General features: G+C 46.0%; 2 protein-coding genes across 5 annotated transcripts in view; both read left to right on the top strand.

Annotated features, from left to right (window-relative positions):
- The first annotated feature begins 1,250 nt into the window (after positions 1 to 1,250).
- MIP (major intrinsic protein of lens fiber) lies at positions 1,251 to 4,376 on the top strand. Its single transcript, XM_028110994.2, has 4 exons — positions 1,251 to 1,610; positions 2,149 to 2,313; positions 2,751 to 2,831; positions 4,191 to 4,376. The coding sequence occupies exons 1-4, from the start codon at positions 1,251 to 1,253 to the stop codon at positions 4,374 to 4,376; spliced, it is 792 nt and encodes a 263-aa protein (XP_027966795.1).
- Positions 4,377 to 6,129: 1,753 nt separating this feature from the next.
- TIMELESS (timeless circadian regulator) overlaps positions 6,130 to 19,665 on the top strand; it is a 25,768-nt gene continuing 12,232 nt past the window's right edge. For 3 of the 4 annotated variants that reach the window (XM_088025237.1, XM_088025236.1, XM_028110938.2), the window contains exons 1-5: positions 6,130 to 6,216; positions 18,788 to 18,952; positions 19,095 to 19,248; positions 19,372 to 19,486; positions 19,582 to 19,644. In XM_088025237.1, the coding sequence (XP_087881363.1) occupies positions 18,856 to 18,952; positions 19,095 to 19,248; positions 19,372 to 19,486; positions 19,582 to 19,644 (429 nt within the window). In that variant the 5' untranslated portion in view covers positions 6,130 to 6,216; positions 18,788 to 18,855. Of the gene's footprint in view, positions 6,217 to 6,381; positions 6,500 to 18,787; positions 18,953 to 19,094; positions 19,249 to 19,371; positions 19,487 to 19,581; positions 19,645 to 19,665 lie in introns of those variants that run through there. The other variant, XM_028110937.2, reaches the window with a different exon arrangement.

Raw genomic sequence — 19,665 nt, 5'->3', positions numbered from 1 at the left:
ACCAATATTGCAGAACTTTACTTTAAATTTTTGTTCTCCTTTGGTGCTTCATGGGAAAAGCTTCTGACCTGTATGACTTGCCATGGTGTAGAAATGGTAGAACCTACCAGTGTGTCCCATTCGGCCTTCTGTACCACCACAAAGCCCCCACCTCTAGGTCCCAAGTCCCTCATCAAGCCTGAGCACAACTGCACCTCTTTCCCCACACTCTCTTACCCCATTTTGTCCTCTGCTCTCTCCTTGCCCAGCCTGCTTCTCCAGACACCCCTATCCTGAGGCTTTTCTTTAGGGATCAAGATTTAAGCCCCCAGGGTCCTGATTAGGACCATATTAGGAGGCATTAGACCCTCCCATTGTTCCATAGCTATGACTCCGTTTCTTTCTTTTCAGTACTTACTGCTAGGACTTTGTGAGTTAGAAAAGATGAAGTTTAAGCTGATTCTGAAATTTAGCTACTAAGCCCTTTTCTCCTCCCCAGTCCCCCAGCTCCACGCCCAACCTATCCATGGCAGATAGGTTCTTCCTCCTGTCTCTGTGGTTTACAAGGCCAGGCTGAGGGTTTGGAAAGGGAGGTGCCGGCATGGATTGGGGGTAGGGAACCTGGGCTTGGAGAAAACCAGACACAGCAGAACTATTCTGTCACAGAGCTGCAGGGTCCACAGATTCCAGACCAAACCAACCAATGGCAAAAGGTCCTTTAATCCCAGAGAACTAAAGAATTCTCTTCAGTTATCCAACTTCCCTGCTGGACCCCACCCCTGACCCCCCCACCCCCACCCTTACCCCTGGCCGACTCAGAGGAGAATGAAGGCCCCCAGGAGCACAGTCTCATACCCTATGAAGTGAACTCAGTTTGACTGATCTTCCAAGCAGAGTTGAGGAGTGTTCTAATATAGATGTCAATCAGGATCATGATCCCCAACTCTGACACAAAGAGAAAAACAGACTTTTTACAGTCCCCCTGTTCTTGGTCCTTTTCTCTCAGAGGCTGTCTAGCCCTGACCCCAACACCCACCCTAACTAACACCCATGGCTCTTCTCCCATGGAAGAGGGAGGGGAAAATCCAGCAGCTTTATCAGATGCGTAAGAGTGGGCCCAGCCCTCTGCAGCTGTGAAGGGGTTAAGAGGCTGGGCCAGCCACTTCAGCCTGCCCCTCCCAGGGATTAAGAGTCCTCTATAAAGGGGACTGTCCACCCAGAACGGCCAGGGGGGTATCAGGGACCCAAGCATTGTGCCCATCCCCCCTGCCATGTGGGAACTGCGGTCAGCCTCCTTCTGGAGGGCCATATTTGCTGAGTTCTTTGCCACCCTCTTCTATGTCTTTTTCGGACTGGGGGCCTCACTGCGTTGGGCCCCCGGACCCCTGCATGTCCTGCAGGTGGCTCTGGCCTTTGGCCTGGCCCTGGCTACACTGGTGCAGGCTGTGGGCCACATCAGTGGAGCCCATGTCAATCCTGCAGTCACTTTCGCCTTCCTTGTGGGTTCCCAGATGTCTCTGCTCCGTGCCTTCTGCTATATGGCAGCCCAACTCCTGGGAGCTGTGGCTGGGGCTGCCGTGCTGTATAGTGTCACCCCGCCTGCCGTCCGAGGAAACCTAGCACTAAATACGGTAATGGTCAGCTAAGTGGGGCTGGAGGAACCTGGTACCCTGACTCCCCGTGTGGTGGAGGCCGATCAGCTCCTCAGGGGTCTGGGACATTGTGTGTGTCTGTGTGTCTGTGCGTGTGCGTGTGCGTGTGCGTGTGTGTGTGTGTGTGTGTGCGCGTGTGTGTGCGCGCGCGCACGCGCATGTGTCAAAGGTAGTTTGGAGGAGTAAGGAAGGCATAAAGGCCTGGACTGACTCAAGAGACCCGAGTTCTGGTTTCAGCTTTCCTTCCAACTCCTTGCAGTTTCTTGAGGAAATTTATTTTACCTGACGGGGCCTGGGGCCTCAGCTTCCTCATCTGCATATGGGGGTACAATTCTTTCTACCACAAAGGAGTAGTATTAGGAGAAATTAAGAAACAAATACAATTACTATGAAGGGGGTTGTATCCTCCCTCTCCTGGGAACTGATGGCCATAAGGGGGTTGCTGTGTGGGAAGCCTTGAGGAGGTAACATTGTGGCAACGCTAACGAGCTGCCTCCTTTCTTCTTCCTTTGCCCAGTTGCACCCTGGGGTGAGTGTGGGCCAGGCCACCATGGTGGAGATCTTCCTGACGCTCCAGTTTGTGCTCTGCATCTTTGCCACATACGACGAGAGGCGGAATGGCCGCCTGGGATCTGTAGCCCTGGCTGTTGGCTTCTCCCTCACCCTGGGGCACCTCTTTGGGGTAAGCAGGAAAGGGGAGAAACTTCTTGTTTAAGGATTCTAGGGCCCCTCGCCCTTTCGCAACTTTTGACGTTTCTTTCTGCCCAGCTCACTGTCAAACATGAACATAGTCCACCTCACTCTGTTTCAGTTGGCAACAAGAGGATTCAACACTGTTCTAGTCCTCTCTTCTGTAACCTCTGTATCTGGTCCTTCTTGACCCCAAAGTGGAAATGTATGCATCATGGGTAGATGCGGGCTTTGTCTATGGATCCATAGTCTGACCCCAGATAAGGCATCAGTGCCTTTCCTCCACTGTGGAGCCCCCATGCAGTTTGTCCTTCCCTACTTGCTGCTGGCTGAGGCAAGGTGCTAGCCCTCAGGGGTATGTGGGTTGTAGGGAGAGAAGCTGAGGTAGAGGAGGGGAAAGTGTCTCAGTTATGACTGTGTCTTTTGCAGATGTATTATACTGGTGCAGGCATGAACCCTGCCCGCTCCTTTGCTCCTGCCATTCTCACCAGAAACTTCACCAACCACTGGGTGAGTGAGGGGAGAGGGGCAAGATCCTGAAGCCTTCCTGTGTGGGTGTGGGCTGCAGGCTCCATGTGTGGTTCCTGCTTTCCATCTGGATGTGTTAACTGCTTTACTAGCACCCAGCTAAAGGGACTGTCAGAGTTTGGCATGCCTGTGTGAACAGGATTCATTATTTTGCTAGAAAGAGAGGCTCTTGCTCATATTATTCCTTCACTGGTTGGTCGGGGATTTTTACTAAGTATCCACAGGATTCTAAACCGAGCACTTTGAGGATAGACAACTGAACAGGGAGTCAAAACCTTCTACTCTCAGAGCTCAGAATGTATATGAGTACAGATGGGCCTGTGCCTCATCCCAGTTCTAGCACATTATTGGCCTTGTGTGTGACCACGGCAAATGACTCTGTCATTCTGCACCCCAGTTTCCTTGCCATAAAATGGGGGTGTTAGGAGAAATAAGTGTGAACATTATATGTGTGAAATATTTAGCACAGAATCTGGTATGGACTAAGACCTCAATAAAAATTGGCTATGTTTGTGTTGTTTGGCCATATGCCAGCCAAATATACAGAAATAATTTTAAAAAAATTTTCAAAGCTGTAAGCCTATTTTCATGGCAGCATTACTCACAATAGCCAAAAGGTGAAAGCAACCCAAGTGTCCCTCACAAGTGAGTGGATAAGCAAAATGTAGTCTCTACATGCACTGGAATAGTATTCAGCCTTACAAAGAAGGTAAGTCCTGTCACAGGCTACAACTTGGATGAACCTTGAGGACATTATGCTGCATGAAATACACCAGTCACCAAATGACAAATACTGTATAACTCCACTTATGTGAAGTATCTGGAGTAGTCAAATTCATTGAAACAAAGCAAAAGGGTACTTGATGGGGGTTCAGGAGAGGGGGCAATGGGCAGCTGTTATTTAATGGGTATAGAGATTCAGGTTGGCAAGATGAAGGAGTTCTGGAGATTTGTTGCACAACAATATGATATACTTAACATATAATCTGTACTCTACACTTAGAATTGGTTAAGGTGGTAAATTTTATGTGTATGTTTTACCACAATTCAAACATTTTTTTCAAAGCAATCTATAAACTAGTGAAAACTGATAAGAAATAGAATATATATGTGGGATAAAGGACTAATTTGGTGAGTCACAAAAGAAATGGTAGGTTTCGAGGTACAGGCAGTAGAGCAGTTTAGAATTTAAAAACAAACAAACACTGGTTTCTGCTTAAATAGTGCCCAGTTGTATATGCCAAGTACAGATGTCTGTTTTCTACCCATAGGGTTGGGAAAAGAGAAGCCTTGCTCTTGATCCCTTCCCCAAGTCTGATTATTCCTCTCCTTTTCCTACAGGTATACTGGGTGGGCCCAATCATTGGAGGGGGACTAGGCAGTCTCCTCTACGACTTTCTCCTCTTCCCCCGGCTCAAGAGTGTTTCTGAGAGACTGTCTATTCTCAAGGGTGCCAGGCCCAGTGACTCCAATGGACAACCGGAGAGCACTGGGGAACCTGTTGAACTGAAGACCCAGGCCCTGTGAAAGCTCCAGTTGGCTAGAGGGAGTAGGAAGCTTCTGGGTTTACTCGGAGGGGCTGAGCCAGCCCCTGGATGAAGAAAGAGACTGGGGGAGGGACATGTACTTCTTTATTTTTTAATTTATGTGTGTGTTTTTTTTGCCTTTTGCTGTGTGAAATCTTTCAAGTTGCATTCATGAGCTGGTTTGTGCAAACTTCCCTTCCCTTTCTCCCCATCCCACCTCTCTTCGCCGCTGTGTGTGCATGATTGTGCGTATGAATGGTATGAATGTGAGTGAATGTGGCTGTGTCTGAGTTTTGGGGCACAGCAGGAGAGGTAGGGAAGGGAAAAAAGGTGTCACCCTATACCTTCCTTTCCCAACCCAGTGTGGTGAGCACAGGGAACCAAGACCTTTAAGCTTCTGGCCTTCACCCTGCTGCCAGTCAAGTTTATTAGGGCCCTAGGTTTATGCGGGAGCAGGGAAGCAGGGAGTACTCCTCACAGGAGGCAGATGGAGACAAGGCATTCCAAGGATTAGGAGAAGGGGCTGGGGGCAGGGAGAGAGAAAATGGAGGTATGAGCCCCAGATCAGGCTGCAATTGTACCAAAAAAATTTGGGGAAGTTAACCGGAGAGTGTAGCCTACTTATCTCAGGGATGCTTGCCCCAGGGACTTGGGTGGGGAAGTAGCTCTGAGAAAAGTGAACACTGGGGTTTGACTGTTCTGTATAGCCACATAAACTTGTCTACATCCACCAGCTGGGTTTTGTGTTCATTCTGGTATGATGGATCTCTTTGGAGGCCCTGGGCCAGTGAGCTCCCAACCTAAACAAGGGGTAGGGTGAGCCTAGAATCTAGAAAATTTAAGTAGTTTAGCGGTTCTGCCAGACGTCCCCAGAGGGGCTTCCAGGCAGCTGGTACTTAAGCCAAAGAAGAGCTCCCTAAGGTCAAAACAGGAAATCTAATGCCTGGAGCAAATGCAGAGGTAGGGGTGGGGGGGCCGTAGGAGGCAGAGGCTTTGACCCTCGGAGTTTTAATTTAGTTAGAGCAGATCAAAACACTCTTCAAATGGTATCTCTCTGCTTTTACCCCTAGTTTTATAGACTTCTTTATTTTCCTCTTTTTGTGTGCGTCCTTTCACTTTTCTCTCATGTGTCCTTTCATCTTCAGCAAATCTCTTCTAACTCCCTTCATATCCCAGAAACGGATTCCTTCTATTCAAATGATTAATAATTCAGGAGATAATTATTCGTCTGAGCCCTATCTTCTTTTGTCATCGGCAAAATACACTCAATCTCAGCAGAGTCCAGAGGAGATCCTCAACTTACCAATGAATATTTATTGTTGTTCTCTTCCTTTTAGGAGCCTGCACGCTTCTCAAGCTTTTAAACCTATACCTCTAGCATGAAAGACACCCCGCCCGCAAAAGACCCCTCTAGGCCGTAGCTTAACTCTCCACTTCCTCCCAAATAAAGCCTAATTTTTCTAACTAACCTTTGAGACTTTGGAAAAATCCACTTGACTAGAAGAAGGGGAAGAATGTTTGTAAATTTACCCCTAATCGGATTTTGATCCCTATTTTCTTAAGTTAGCAGAAAATTCGTATCGCTGTGGTTCTTAGCTCAACATAGGGGATCGACTCAGATAAAACAGTACTTGTTCTCGTTTCCCTTTTCCTCACTTCCTCACCACCACCTCCACCACCGCCCCGCTCGCTTGGAGTTACATGGACCGGCCCGGCTCGCCCCGCCCCACTCCGCACGCAGGCGGGTACTAGTCCCGCCGGGTCGGGTGGCGGGAAAGGCTGCGGCGCGGCGCGTGAGGGCTGCTGGCTCCGCAGGGATCCTGAGGACCGGCGGGGAGCGGGTGAGTGTGTGGGAGAGAGGGCTCTAGGGGACAGCGTCCTTTCGGAGGCGCGGGGGCACTGTCGAGAGGCGCTGAGCCCGGTTTCCCGCCACTGGCTTTCAAGGCAGGGGGCGGGGCTTGCGCGATAGATGCGCACGCGCAATTCTCCACCCGGAGTCCCGAGTAGGAGCCGCGGCATTCCGCTTTCGCCTGAGAAGCTCCTGCTTTGTCCCCGCGCTTCTTTGTACAGGTGGTCCTCGCGCAGGGGTGGGGCTGTGATGGGAAGTGCCTTGGAACCCCTAAGGTAGGAACAGAAAGTTCCCGGGCATTTCCACTTTGGAACTTTCCATCCAGTTCAAACACGAAGAAACAAGTGCAGCTTGGTGGCCCAAGCAGGAGTCGGAATTCGGAATTCGTTTGACTTAAATCTTGGGTTTTTATAGAATGGATTTCTCATTCCCTTCCCTCCTTTCTCTCGGGTGTCAGGCTTGAGGATACAGCCCTTGCTTGGGTTTGTTAGCTGGACTGGCAGCTGCTAATTAAGCTCCTTCCCTTGGGTCTCAGTTCTTTACTCTGCCCTTCGTACTGCCACTAGTTAAAAAGTCAGTTTGGTCATTTCAGATTAAATTTAAAATTCCTCTTTGGCCACCCACAGTCAGGTTTAAATCCTTAGGTGGCGTCCATGGCCCTTCACAGTCTGATCCTCTCAGCCTCATTTTCTAAAGCTCCCTAACGTTTTTCCCGTGTCATGCCCTCGAATCCCAGCCACTTGGAAGGGGTGTGTCTGCGTTGTGTTCTTTCAGCCTTGGTACCTACGCTCCTGCTGTTCCCTCTGCTTGAAGTTCTGGCCACTTCTCTGCCAAATGAACTTCTCTTTCAGGACTGAGCTCACTTGTCCCTCTGAAAACCTCTATTTCCAGCCCCCACCTCCCTGGCCAAAGTAGTCACTTCTTCCTTTGTGTTCTGAAGTATTGTTCCTCCTTCTATTATCAGTGTCACTGATACCAGTAAAAAGTTCCTAAGCTCCTAACAGGTATTGTGCACTGTGCTCAGTGACAGGTGAACAGAGATGAATAGGACAGAGTTGCTGACCTTAAGGAACTCACAGTCTGGATGGAAAAACACATGTAAATGAGTCCTCTGGAGTTACTGGGTGACAAAGGAGTCTGGCCTGGCTTCCTAAGTCCTCTCACATTGTACTCCCTTGAGTAAGCTTATTTACTGCCACAGTTTCACACACCTTCTTGTATTCTGATGCCTCCATATCTCCAGCTCCAACCTTTCCTCCCTCAGTTTCAGGACTTGTCTGCTTCAGTTTCAGTTTAGAAACCTTTTTTGATCATTCACATTGTGCTGGTTACAATGATTCCTGATCTCAAGGAGTTTATAATTTAAATCAGTTGTTAACAGGATAGTGAGTTAGAATCACCAGATGAGCATTTTCAAAGCACTCTAATCCAGGCCCCACCCTCTGCAAGTTCAGATTCTGTAACTAGACTGAAAATTCAGAGATGAGTAAGAACTACTTTATGCCCTCAGGGAATCTAAGGCTAAGGGAGGGAGACAGACATTTCAAACAATCTGTTTAAATATGACATATAACATGATCTGTAGATGCCATGATGGAAGTATATTTACGGCACAAAGTAAACATAAAGGAGAAAGAGGTCCCTTCCGGGATGGAAAAGTTGGGAGGAAGTACCATTTGGGCAGAGTCTTAAAAGATGAAAGGATAGACTGTGGGGCATTCAGGACAGAAGAGTAACTTGAGAGAGCAGCTTAAAGGTAACCAGCAGGGAGATTATGAAGGACCTTGTATTGTAGGCATTTGAAGCTGCTGAAACTTTAGTTTTGTAGTGCATGCCGTAGTAAATGATTCAGATAGTACTAAAGTGAAAAGTAAATATTTCCTCCTATTGTAGCTCCCTCCCCATTCTCCCCAGAGACAATCACCATGAAGTTTCTTATGTGTCCGTTGAAGGGTTTCAAGCAGGTAGTTATATGGCCAAATCTAGTAACCATTTTGTGAATAGATTTAAGGGAACAATGCTGGAAGCAGAAAAGGAGGTTAGGAGGTGGTTGAGTAACCTAAGCTAGAGATATTCAGGGTCTGAACAAAGGCAGTAGCAATGGGGATTTATAGGGGTTGGATAGGAGAGCTTAAGGAAGTAGAATTAGCCTGAGTTAATGACTTGAGGTATCTAGGATGACACCTAGCTTTCTATGTGAATGACTACATAGATAGTGTCAGTCCTTAAAGAGATCCAAAATAGAAGTAGAGACAAATTTAGGGGGAAGATACTCCATTTTGGACATGTTTAACGTGAGGTATCAATGAAACATAAAGATGGAGAATGCTGTTCGGTAGTGGAATGTGAGATTGACACCATTGGAGCTCAGTATGGCAAGAGTACAGATTTGCTGGCTAATGACTCAGAGATAGTAGCTGAAGACATGGGAATGGATGAGTTTGCCCAAGGAGGCTGTGTAGAATAAGACAGGAAGGGAACCGAAGATGAAGGCCTATGGACATCTGTGCTTGAGAAGGAGAAGCCAATATGGCATCAAAGAAAGATTTTGTTTTATGTTGGGTTTTTTCCTCCCTGAGATGGAAGAGCTTTGAGCAACTTATATGGGCTGATACAAAGAGAAGATTGGAAACAAATGAGAAATGAGGGACAACTGGGGCACCTGGCTGGCTCAGTCGGTAGGGCATGTGACTCTTGATCTCAGGGTGGGGAGTTCGAGTCCCACGTTGGGTGTAAAGATTACTTAAAAAAAAATAAAATCTTAAAAAAAAAAAGAAATGAGGAACAACCAACTAGGGGACAGGAAGTGATTGATAGATCACAAATGGAGGGCTTAGATTATAAGCAGAGAAGTCTGGGTGGGCATTTGAAATATGTATGTTTTTAGGCTTGGGTGGAGAAAGTTGAAAGAGTTCTTCCTTGTCTGATGACTGACCTTAGTTGTTCCTCAGAGGAAGGGGGCAGAGACACCGGCTGAAAGGTCTGAGAAGCAGTGGAGTAGAGGGGCTTGAGGATAACCGTGAAAGCTAGAAACAGTTCGTCCTTGGGAAAGAGAAGAGGAAGTGGGCCAGGAACACTGAAAAAGATTGGCTGGGCCAGGCTGAGGGCCCTGCTCAGGTTGGAGACTACACAGTAGTTGTGTATCATTCTGCAGGGTTTGGTTTTCTTCAGCAAATCTAAGTCAGGATTTAAGTTCAAGAGTCTAGAAAGTGGATGGTTGGACTGATCTGAGGTTGGGATCTTTTGCAGGGTTGAATGCAATGAAAGGAAAAAGATTGACACCTCACAGAGAGTGATATGTAGTGATACAATAGCAGGTTATGTGGTACTGCTTGTGTGACCCCAGTTTGATCATTTTGTTTTTCAGCTCAAAAATCTTCAATGACTTCTTGGTTTTTGTTTAAATCCTTGAATCGGTAGACAAAGACAAGGTTGTCCCATAAAATCAGTTCCAACCCCTCCTTTCTTCTGCTGCCCTCTTAGTTTCAGCTACCCAAATTGTTTCCCCCTCTGCTCTTGCTCTGGTAGTTCTCTGCCTAAACGCCCCACCTCCTTTCAGCTGCGTGAACACTATGGAGCCTTCAAAGGCCCCGATCTAGTCACACGTCCTCTGACCAAACCTCCTTGACCACTTTCACCTGGAAAGAACCCTAGTTTGTCAAAATATTTTTTTCAGTATCACTTAATTAGAGCTTATACTGATTGTCTTTTACCTTACTTCTTTTCTATTAGGTGGGTTTTATTTCTGCAACTATATTTCTTAAATTTCTTTAGCACCTGTGCAACATTTATCTTTTCTTTGCTTTGGGGGCTCATCATAAGCATTTAGTGACTGATCATAGAGTCCAGTAGGCAGAGAGGAAATTTACATTTTGAGATTTCTTACTTTGTGCTCAGCATTCAGTGAAGTGCCTGGTATCAGTGCTTCTCAAACTATCTTGGTAAAGGACCAGGTAGGTTCCCCCCCGCACCAAGGTGTTACAAATCAGTACTTTTCTTTCTTTCTTTCTTCCCCCCCACCACGTTTACTGAGTTATAATTGACATATAAAGTACTTTTTTTTAAAACACTTTGGTAAAACACTGGAACTATGTAATTACTAATGATAAACAATTAAGATAGTACTAAAGTGAAAGACAAATGAGATAAATGTTTCTCCTACCCCAGACACCCCCATTCTCCCCAGAGATAATCACGAAGTTTTTTATGTATCCATTGAACGGTTTTAGGTAGGGTGGTTATATGGTCAAATCTGGTAACCATATTATGGATAGACTTAACTAAGGCAGGGAAAGAGGTTAGGAAGCAGTTGAATAATCTAAGCTAGAGATACGCAGGGCCTGAACTAAATTAAATTAGTAGAAAAATAACATGAAGAAAAGATACAGAATATAGAGTTTTTAAAATTACTAGGTTCAAGGGGCTCCTGGGTGGCGCAGTTGGTTGAGCAGCTGACTCTTGGTTTCAGCTTGGGTCGTGATCTCGGGGTCTTGGGATTGAGCCCCGCGTTGGACTCTCCCTCTGCCTGTCCCTGATCGCTCTCTCTCTCAAATAGATAAATCTTTTAAAAAATTATTAGATTCAACAAACATTAACTCTTACCTTGCTGTAAGATGTTCTAAATGCTTATGCTTCGTGTCTATACTTAATGCAGACCAGCAGTTTGTGGACCAGCAGTGGTCCACATACCATGCTTTGAGTAGCACTGCTTTCCATGCATGATCTCATTTAAACTTCTTCTCAGTATACTGACAAGGAAACTGAAGTTTAGGTTAAGCCACAAACTCAAGATCACCAATTTAGTATTGGACAGAACTGGAATCCAAATGCCAAATGTCATTCTTTTCATACTAGTGATTCTCAAAGCTGGTTCTTAGAGTTGGTTTGGGGCGGAGTTTTTTGTTTGGCTTTATTTTGTTTTCAAGAAGTGAGTTAATTTTCTATTTCCAATAGCAAGTGTATTTAATATTTTCTCCTTTGTTTTTATTTGGTTCTTGCATTTTGAGGCCTACAAGTATTAATTTCAGAGGAATATTGCTTCGTTTGAACCACCTGGTAGTTAGTTGAGTGGGAAAAGTAACTAACATCCCTTTAAATGTCTGCTGAGTCTAAGATGTTTGACAAAGTTCCCATCTGTCTATGATGAACTGTGAAAGTAAAATATAATTAGTTTTTTCATAAATTCTAGTTATCAAATTTAATGGACTGTATTTTATCCTGAGATTTTGTTCTTAGTTTTTTTGTTTTTTATGTTTAAATGGAAAATAGAATATATAGTAATTGCGTGGGATTTTTTTGTAACAGCTTTATTGAGATATAATTTACAGTGCAGACCATAAAATTCACCCTTTTAAAGGGTGCAGTCCCCAGAGTTGTATGACCATTAGCACTAACATTAGAGTATTTTCAACCCGTCCCCCAAAGATACCCTATATGTACCTGCTAGCAGTATTCTACCTCTCCTTCTCCCAGGCCCTGGCAACCACTAATCTACTTTGTGTCTATATGGGTTTGCCTATTCTGGACATTGCATATAAATGGAATCATACAGTATGTAACCTTTTGTATTTGTCTTCTTTCACTGAAAATAATGTTCTCAAGTTTCATCCATATTGTAGCACGTATCAGCACTTTGTTCCTTTTCATTGTCAAATATTCCATTGTATAGATATACCACTTTTTGTTTATCTGTTCATCAGTTGATGGACATTTGGGTTTTTTCCCACATTGTGACTGTTATAAATAATGTTGCTATGAACATTCACGTACATGTTTCTGTGTGGACTACTTTTTATTTCTCTCAGATAAATAACTAAGAGTGGAATTGCTGGGTCTTAGAATAACTCTGTGTTTAACATTTTGAGGAATTGCCTAACTATTCCATAGCAGCTGAACCATTTTGTAGTCAGCAATATGTGAGGGGTGTGTATGTGTAAGTGTCCTTCCTTAAGTTACAAAATGTAATGTTGGCAACCTTATGTTAGTCATCCTAAAGTAAGGAACAAAAAAGTAAAGACCCACCTATGAAATCCAGACGTTTGGAAACCACTGCATTTCACAAAACAAACATAAAAAAAACCCAGAAACCTATCCAGGAGTTTATTGATGAAAAAAAAGAATTTCTTTCTTTTCAGTTGGTTCTTTGGCAAGCCAGAATGGCTGGTTTTCCTGTTTTGCCTCTGTTGTGAGTGAAAGAGGCAGCATGGGGGGGAATCGCTTTCAAAGCAGAAAATCCAGGAAGTGTAATAAAATGCTTTTATTAAAACAAAGAGAAATTACAGACTTGCATTTATTCTGTCCCATGCCTGGAAATAGCACATGTGGTTTCTCCTTTTCCCTCTGTGCAGGAGGAAAAGATTTATTGGAGGTTACTGCAGTGAGACCCCACTGTCTTGTCTGTGCATCAGAATTAACTTTTTTTTTGAGATTTTTATTTATTCATTCATTTGAAAGAGAAAGTGATGCACACTCATGAGCAGGGGGAGGGGCAGAGGGAGAGGGAGAAGCAGACCCCCTGCTGAGCAGGGAGCCCCACTCGGGCTGGATCCCAGGAACCCAGAATCATGACCTGAGCTGAAGGCAGATACTTAAGCTACTGAGCCACCCAGGCACCCCTGAATACCTTTATTTTTAAATACAAGATGTATCTTTTTTTTTTTTAAGATTTTATTTATTTATTTGATGGAGAGAGACAGCGAGAGAGGGAACACAAGCAGGGGGAGTGGGAGAGGGAGAAGCAGGTCTCCCGCTGAGCAGGGAGCCCGACTTTGGGGCTCAAGCCCAGGACACTGGGATCATGACCTGAGCCGAAGGCAGACGCTTAACGACTGAGCCACCCAGGTGCCCCCTACAAGATGTATCTTTATTATTAATTTCCAAGATCCCTCTTCTGCTTCAAATCATTCACATTTTTATGAGTTGTTATTGTGAACTTTCTACTTTATGTGCCCTTTTTTATTTTTATTTTTTTAAGATTTGAGAGAGAGAAAGTGAGTGAGCAGGAGGCAGGGGAGGGGCAGAGGGAGAGAGAGAATCTCAAGCAGACTCCCCACTGAGCAGGCAGCCTGACACAGGGCTCAGACCCAAGACCCCAAGACCCCAAGATCATGACCTGAGCCAAAATCAAAGAGTCGGCCCCTTAACTGACTGAGCCACCCAGGCGCCCCTATGTGCCCTTTTTTAATGTAAGCTTTTGAATTTTAGTGTGCAGTTAGTTTTTATAGGACATATTATTTATTGATATTCTCAAGTTTTCCTAGCTGTTTCTCAGGCGTGGGATATTTGGCTTGTTTCCAAGCCTTTACCATTAAAGATAACTCATCTATAGGGCGTCTGGGTGGCTCAGTCGTTAAACGTCTGCCTTCAGCTTAGGTCATAGTCCCAGGGTCCTGGGATCGAGTCCCACATCGGGCTCCCTGCTCGGCAGGAAGCCTGCTTCTCCCTTTCCCACTCCCCCTGCTTGTGTTCCTGCTCTCACTATCTCTTTCTCTGTCAAATAAATAAATAAAATCCTTAAAAAAAAAGTCAACTCATCTATAAACATCTTCCTGAAGTGTTCATTCTCTCTGAGCCTCTGTTTCTTCATCTGTAAAATGGAAATGATTGTATCTATCAGGTACAACTGTTGTGAGGTTCAAAGTGTAATAAAGCTATGAAAGCATTTTATAAACTAAATGTACTCGGAAGAGGTATTATATTTGTTTTTGTGTAAGTGATTTCCTCTCTTTTTTGAATTGCTTTCTTGGGTTATAATCTCCAAAATGGGCTCACTGGTTCAGAGGTTATGACCCAGGACAATCCGTTAATTCAAAATTAATTCATTCAGCAAATATGTAGTACATGCTCACTATAGGCATGTTCTAGGCATTGAGGAGTACAGCACTAAACAGTAAAATGAAACATTGCCCTCAGGGAGCTTTCCTTTTGTTGGGCTGGTTTATGACTTTTAATATTTTTTTAAATATTTTTTATTAATTTATTTGACACAGAACGAGAGAGACAGAGAGCAAGCACAAGCAGGGGGAACAGCAGGCAGGGGAGAAGCAGGCTCCCTGCTGAGCAAGGAGCCCGATGTGGGGCTCAATCCCAGGACCTTGGGATCACGACCTGAGCCGAAGGCAGCCGCTTAACTGAGCCACCCAGGTCCCCCGACTTTTAATATTTTTTTAAGATTTTATTTATTTATTTGACAGAGAGAGACACAATGAGAGAGGGAACAGAAGCAGGGGGAGTGGGAGAAGGAGAAGCAGGCTTCCCGCCGAGCAGGGAGCCCGGTGCGGGGCTTGATCCCAGGACCCTGGGATCATGACCTGAGCTGAAGGCAGACGCTTAACGACTGAGCCACCCAGGTGCCCCTGTTAGTGGGGTTTTAAAAAAGTGTTTGTTTTTATTTTTAATACCCCTATCTTTTTTTTTTTAAGATTTTATTTATTTATTTGACAGACACAGCAAGAGAGGAAACACAAGCAGGGGGAGTGGGGGAGAGAGAAGCAGGCTTCCCGCAGAGCAGGGAGCCCGATGCGGGGCTCGATCCCAGGACCCCGGGATCATGACCTGAGCCAAAGGCAGACACTTAACGACCAAGCCACCCAGGCGCCCCATTAATATCCCTATCTTTAATATCCTTACCAGTCAAGATGGCTTCTCCAGGGGCGCCTGGGTGGCTCAGTTGGTTAGGCGACTGCCTTCGGCTCAGGTCATGATCCTGGCGTCCCTGGATCGAGTCCCGCATCGGGCTCCCTGCTCAGCGGGGGGTCTGCTTCTCCCTCTGACCCTCTTCCCTCTCGTGCTATCTCTCATTCTCTCTCTCAAATAAATAAATAAAATCTTTAAAAAAAAAAGTTGAAATATTAAAAAAAAAAAGATGGCTTCTCCAGTTTGGGGGGATATATACTGGTACGTGAAATCATGAAGCATGGGAACCACTGATTTTTATTTTAACCTTGTATTATCCATCTGCGCTTACAACGTGCTGTGATATAACTTAACTGGATTCTCACAATACAATAACCATATAATGGAAGTGGGGTAGGTATCTGTCAGTTCAGGTCCTCCAGGGAGCCGGCACTGAGTGAAGAGAGGAGTGCTTGTGATAGACCAAGAAGGGAGCGAGTTTGGGAGCAGCAAGAGGCTCAGCCCACAGGGCTGATCTGCCAGGTCTCAGCCGAGCCAGTGAGAAACTCAGAAGCAAGGCTTGACTGGTAGAGGAGTCCTTGTTGGACAGAAATGGCTAGGACCAAGGACCCCTGTGCTTATCATTTTCCGAGGGGGTGCCCAGGAAGCACAGTGCCAGGGTGGGTCCTGGAGTTACTGTCAGTGAGCCACATTCTTTGCAGCTGAATGACAAGCTCTTTTTTTTTTTTTTAAGATTTTATTTATTTGTCAGAGAGAGAGCACAAGCAGGGGGAACGGCAGGCAGAGGGAGAAGCAGGCTCCCCACTGAGCAGGGAGCCCAATGTAGGACTCAATCCCAGAACCATTGGATCATGACCTGAGCCGAAGGCAGATGCTCAACCAACTGAGCCACCCAGGCACCCCAACAAGCTCGTTCTTGATGAGAAATCTCTGAGCGGTCACCTCCATGGCTGCCGCAGCATCTTTTCTGTGACTGCCTTGGTGAAGAATGGAGAAGGAGGCAGGGAAGCCAGGACCCTGACCCCACCTTGTGACCATTGTCCTATTCTTTTTTTTTTTTTTATCTTTTTTTTTAAAGATTTTATTTATTTATTTGAGAGAGAGAGAGAGGGAGAGCACAAGCAAGTGGAGTGGCAAGCAGAGGGAGAGGGAGAAGCAGGCTCCCTGCCGAGGAGGTAGCCCGATGTGGGGCTCGATCCCAGGACTCCGGGATCATGACCCGAGCCGAAGGCAGCCGCTTAACCGACTGAGCCACCCAGGCGCCCGACCATTGTCCTATTCTTTGTGTTAGTTTTTACTGAATGATTCTCAAATGAAAGAAATTGAGTGCATTTGGAAATCATAAGCCAATCAGATTATAAGTAGTCTAGGAGAGGAAGATGAGACCAGACAGACAAAGTGAGTAGCTTCTAGTTAAATGAATGAAAAGAGTGAACTCTTTTTCTGTCCCTGGATGATTTTTTAATAGCACGTTTCCACCTGGAATGGCTGAAACACCTGTGAGAGCTGTTTGATTCCAGTTCTAATGAATAGGCCCAAGATTGCTAGCTTGCTTCATGACCTGAGAGCTTTACAATAGGTCATCTGACCCATTTCTTCCTCTGCTTTGCCTGTTGCTCTCTGGTTTTGTCAAAACTGCAGGTCGGGGGGGGGGGGGGGGACCATAAAACTCCAGGGGATTAGAATCTGAAGTCCTGGGTCTCTTAACATAACCTCTTCCCTTCTCAAGTCTGCAAGGACCACTCCTTTCCCATCTCCTTTCCCCTCCCCCTCTTAGTTTGGTAGCCAGGTAACAGGTAGCTGTTACTACCTCGTTATTTTTGCCTTTCAGATAAAGTGACGTTTTGAAAGCAGATGTCTGAGTACTCTGCTGGGGCCACTTTTACAAATTGAATCTTTACATAGCATTGGTCTACAAACTACAAATGATAGGGGAAGGGGAGCTGGGAGTGTATGAGGTTGTTTGTCTTAGAGCCTCCCAGCCATGGCTTTGTCTCTGTTGTTAGAAAACTTTATCCTGGGCGCCTGGGTGGCTCAGTTTGTTGGGCGACTGCCTTCGGCTCGGGTCATGATCCCGGAGTTCCAGGATGGAGTCCCACATCGGGCTTCCTGCTCGGCGGGGAGCCTGCTTCTCCCTCTGACCCAACCCCCTCTCATGTACTCTCTCTCATTCTCGCTCTCTCAAATAAATAAATAAATCTTTAAAAAAAAGAAAAAAAAGAAAACTTTATCCTGTCACACCTTTCAGTACCAGAGTGTGATGCTGGGTCTTACTTTGAGGAGGATGTGCTGACTCAGCATCTTTAGAGACCATTTTTGTCAGCTTCCTAGGCTGCCACTTGGAGAGAGCAGACAGGGAAGCCCTTCAGTCTGGGGGGGGTGTGTGTGTGTGTGTGTGCGCGTACGCCCATAAACACACCAGTGATCTATCTGAAAAAGCTGGATGTGTCTAAGGGGAGAATCAGAGATCCCACACACTGCACCTACCACACTGGAGTCCAGGTCTGAGGGGCTACAGGTCCCATGAGACAGGGCACTGAAGAGAAGTCTCCCTTTAGACTTCTGGTCCTTCGGTGTTTTACAGGCTCACTCTTGCTGGGCTGAGCATTCGGAAAGTAGATTAGCACTGGGTGAGGGTAGAAGGATAGCAGGTAGCCTAGAGAAGTAGACCAATTACATAAATGCAAGGAGATAACATCAGGCATTAAACCTTAATCCTTTGGACACTGCCCATTTACTCTTGGGGAACAGGGGTGGAGTCAGGGGCTAGAGGTAGCTATGGGACAGGGAAAGGTCTTTTCAGAGGAAGCTGCCAAGGGCTGAGAGCAGTGTAGCTGAATAACTAAGGGGCCAAGATTGACAGACATTCCCAGTTTTCCACAGGAACAGGTTAGTGAATGCAACGTGTTTGTATGTGTCTGTGTTATTAGGGTCATGTTCTGAAACATCCAAGATTCAGGATCTCCTGGGGCGCCTGGGCGGCTCGGTCATTAAGCCTGCCTTTGGCTCAGGTCATGATCCCAGGGTCCTGGGATCGATCCCCACATCGGGCTCACTGCTCAGCAGGAAGCCTGCTTCTCCCTCTCACACTCTCCCTGCTTGTGTTCCCTCTCGCTGTCTCTCTTTCTGTCAAATAAACAAATAAAAATCTTTAATAAAAAAAAAAGATTCAGGATCTCCATCTACCTGATTATCTGATGAGGGTTTAGGGATCTTAGTCAAAAGGGACAAGCCTCAGAAAAGGAAGATGGTTCTTCTGGGGAGAATGATGGGGAGTGTAACTGGTTCCTCTTTAATTCTTCTCACCCATTCTGTTAGACACTAGCTTCTACTAAGAACCCCAAAATTTAAGAGTAACTTTGGGGTGGAGAGTGAAGGAACTTCCTCTCTGCATGCCCAGTGCCTCAGAAGCCTCCGGACTCCTAGGAATGTCAGATCCTAAGTAGAATCACTGTATGGTCCAAGCTGGGTTTCTTAGCCCTTGTGGTACATAGAGCTGTAACATGGTATGTGGAGGGGCTGTGGAAGGTGGAGGGGCCTTAAAGGAGCAGGAAACCCATTACCCCCTTCCAGAAGGCTACGGAGCTCTCTGAGGGTGAAAGTCTCAGAGCTGATGCCTTTCTCTAACCAACCTTTCTTTCCATGCATTATCTTGACTCTGAAACAGACTGTTTCCATAGTTTTAGATCCAAGTTAGAATATGGAGCAGGTGCTTAATTCTTAGGCTTGGAGTCTCCCTGGTTTTGATTAGGTAGAAGCCTTAATTTAAGCTTTCCCTGGTACTAGGAATAGCACTTTTGGTACTTTTGACAAAAGCGAAGCATTTGAGGACCTTGGCTGGAATACTCTGAGCATTAGGGTCCTGTTCTGTCCCCCTCTCCCTTGCATGGAGAGGCCCCTCCATGTGTTATCTTTCCCTGTCTCTGCAGGCCTCATCATTTCTGTGTCCTGTCTCCACCTACCTTATATCAGTCTCTCTTGGCTGGTTCACTGGTGTATGGACTTACACATGATGAATTGTGAACTTCTAGCCACATGTAGTGCCCTTGGGTACTTAGAGGGAGACACTTACCACAAGGAACCAGATTGCTTAGGTGAGTGCCTTTTTGAGGAAACAGGTAAAAACTTGCTTGAATTGAGGCGGTCTGTAGAATTTCTCAAGTCACGGGTATGACTAGCCTGTGGGCCGGGGTGGAGCTTCTTCTAGGGTTCCTTGTGTTTTTTCTGTCCCTGAAGAGAGTGTGAAGGATTTGATCCGCTACTTGAGGCACGAGGATGACACTCGCAATGTGCGGCAGCAGCTGGGGGCAGCGCAAATCCTGCAGAGTGACCTTCTACCCATCCTTACCCAACACCGCCAGGACAAGCCTCTTTTTGATGCTGTTATCAGGTTGATTCCCCAGCATTTTAACTTTTACCGTGCACCAGCCCTTGGTGTTTGAGCCGATAGATTTCAGCGTTTGACACTGGTGAGGAAACTGAACAACGTCTCCCTCCTTCATGGTCTCCCCAGGCTGATGGTGAACTTGACACAACCAGCCTTGCTCTGTTTTGGCAGTGTGCCCAAGGAGCCTAGCTTCCGGCACCATTTTCTGCAGGTGCTGGCATACTTGCAGGCCTACAAAGAGGTGAGGTTTTCCTTCAGAATCCCCGGGGCAGAAGTTGGGGGCAGTAGGGAAGGAGAGGGTGGGTGCCACTTAAGGTCCATTCCCCTATTTTATAGGCCTTTGCCAGTGAGAAAGCTTTTGGAGTCCTCAGTGAAACTTTATATGAGCTGCTGCAGCTGGTGAGTGAGGGTGCACCTGCC

This window comes from Eumetopias jubatus, unplaced genomic scaffold, assembly GCF_037043125.1.
Source record: "Eumetopias jubatus isolate StellerSeaLion01/CBP00866 unplaced genomic scaffold, mEumJub1_p1.0 scaffold_8, whole genome shotgun sequence".
Taxonomy (NCBI): Eukaryota; Metazoa; Chordata; class Mammalia; order Carnivora; family Otariidae; genus Eumetopias; species Eumetopias jubatus.
This window is presented reverse-complemented; position numbering and strand designations above follow the sequence as displayed.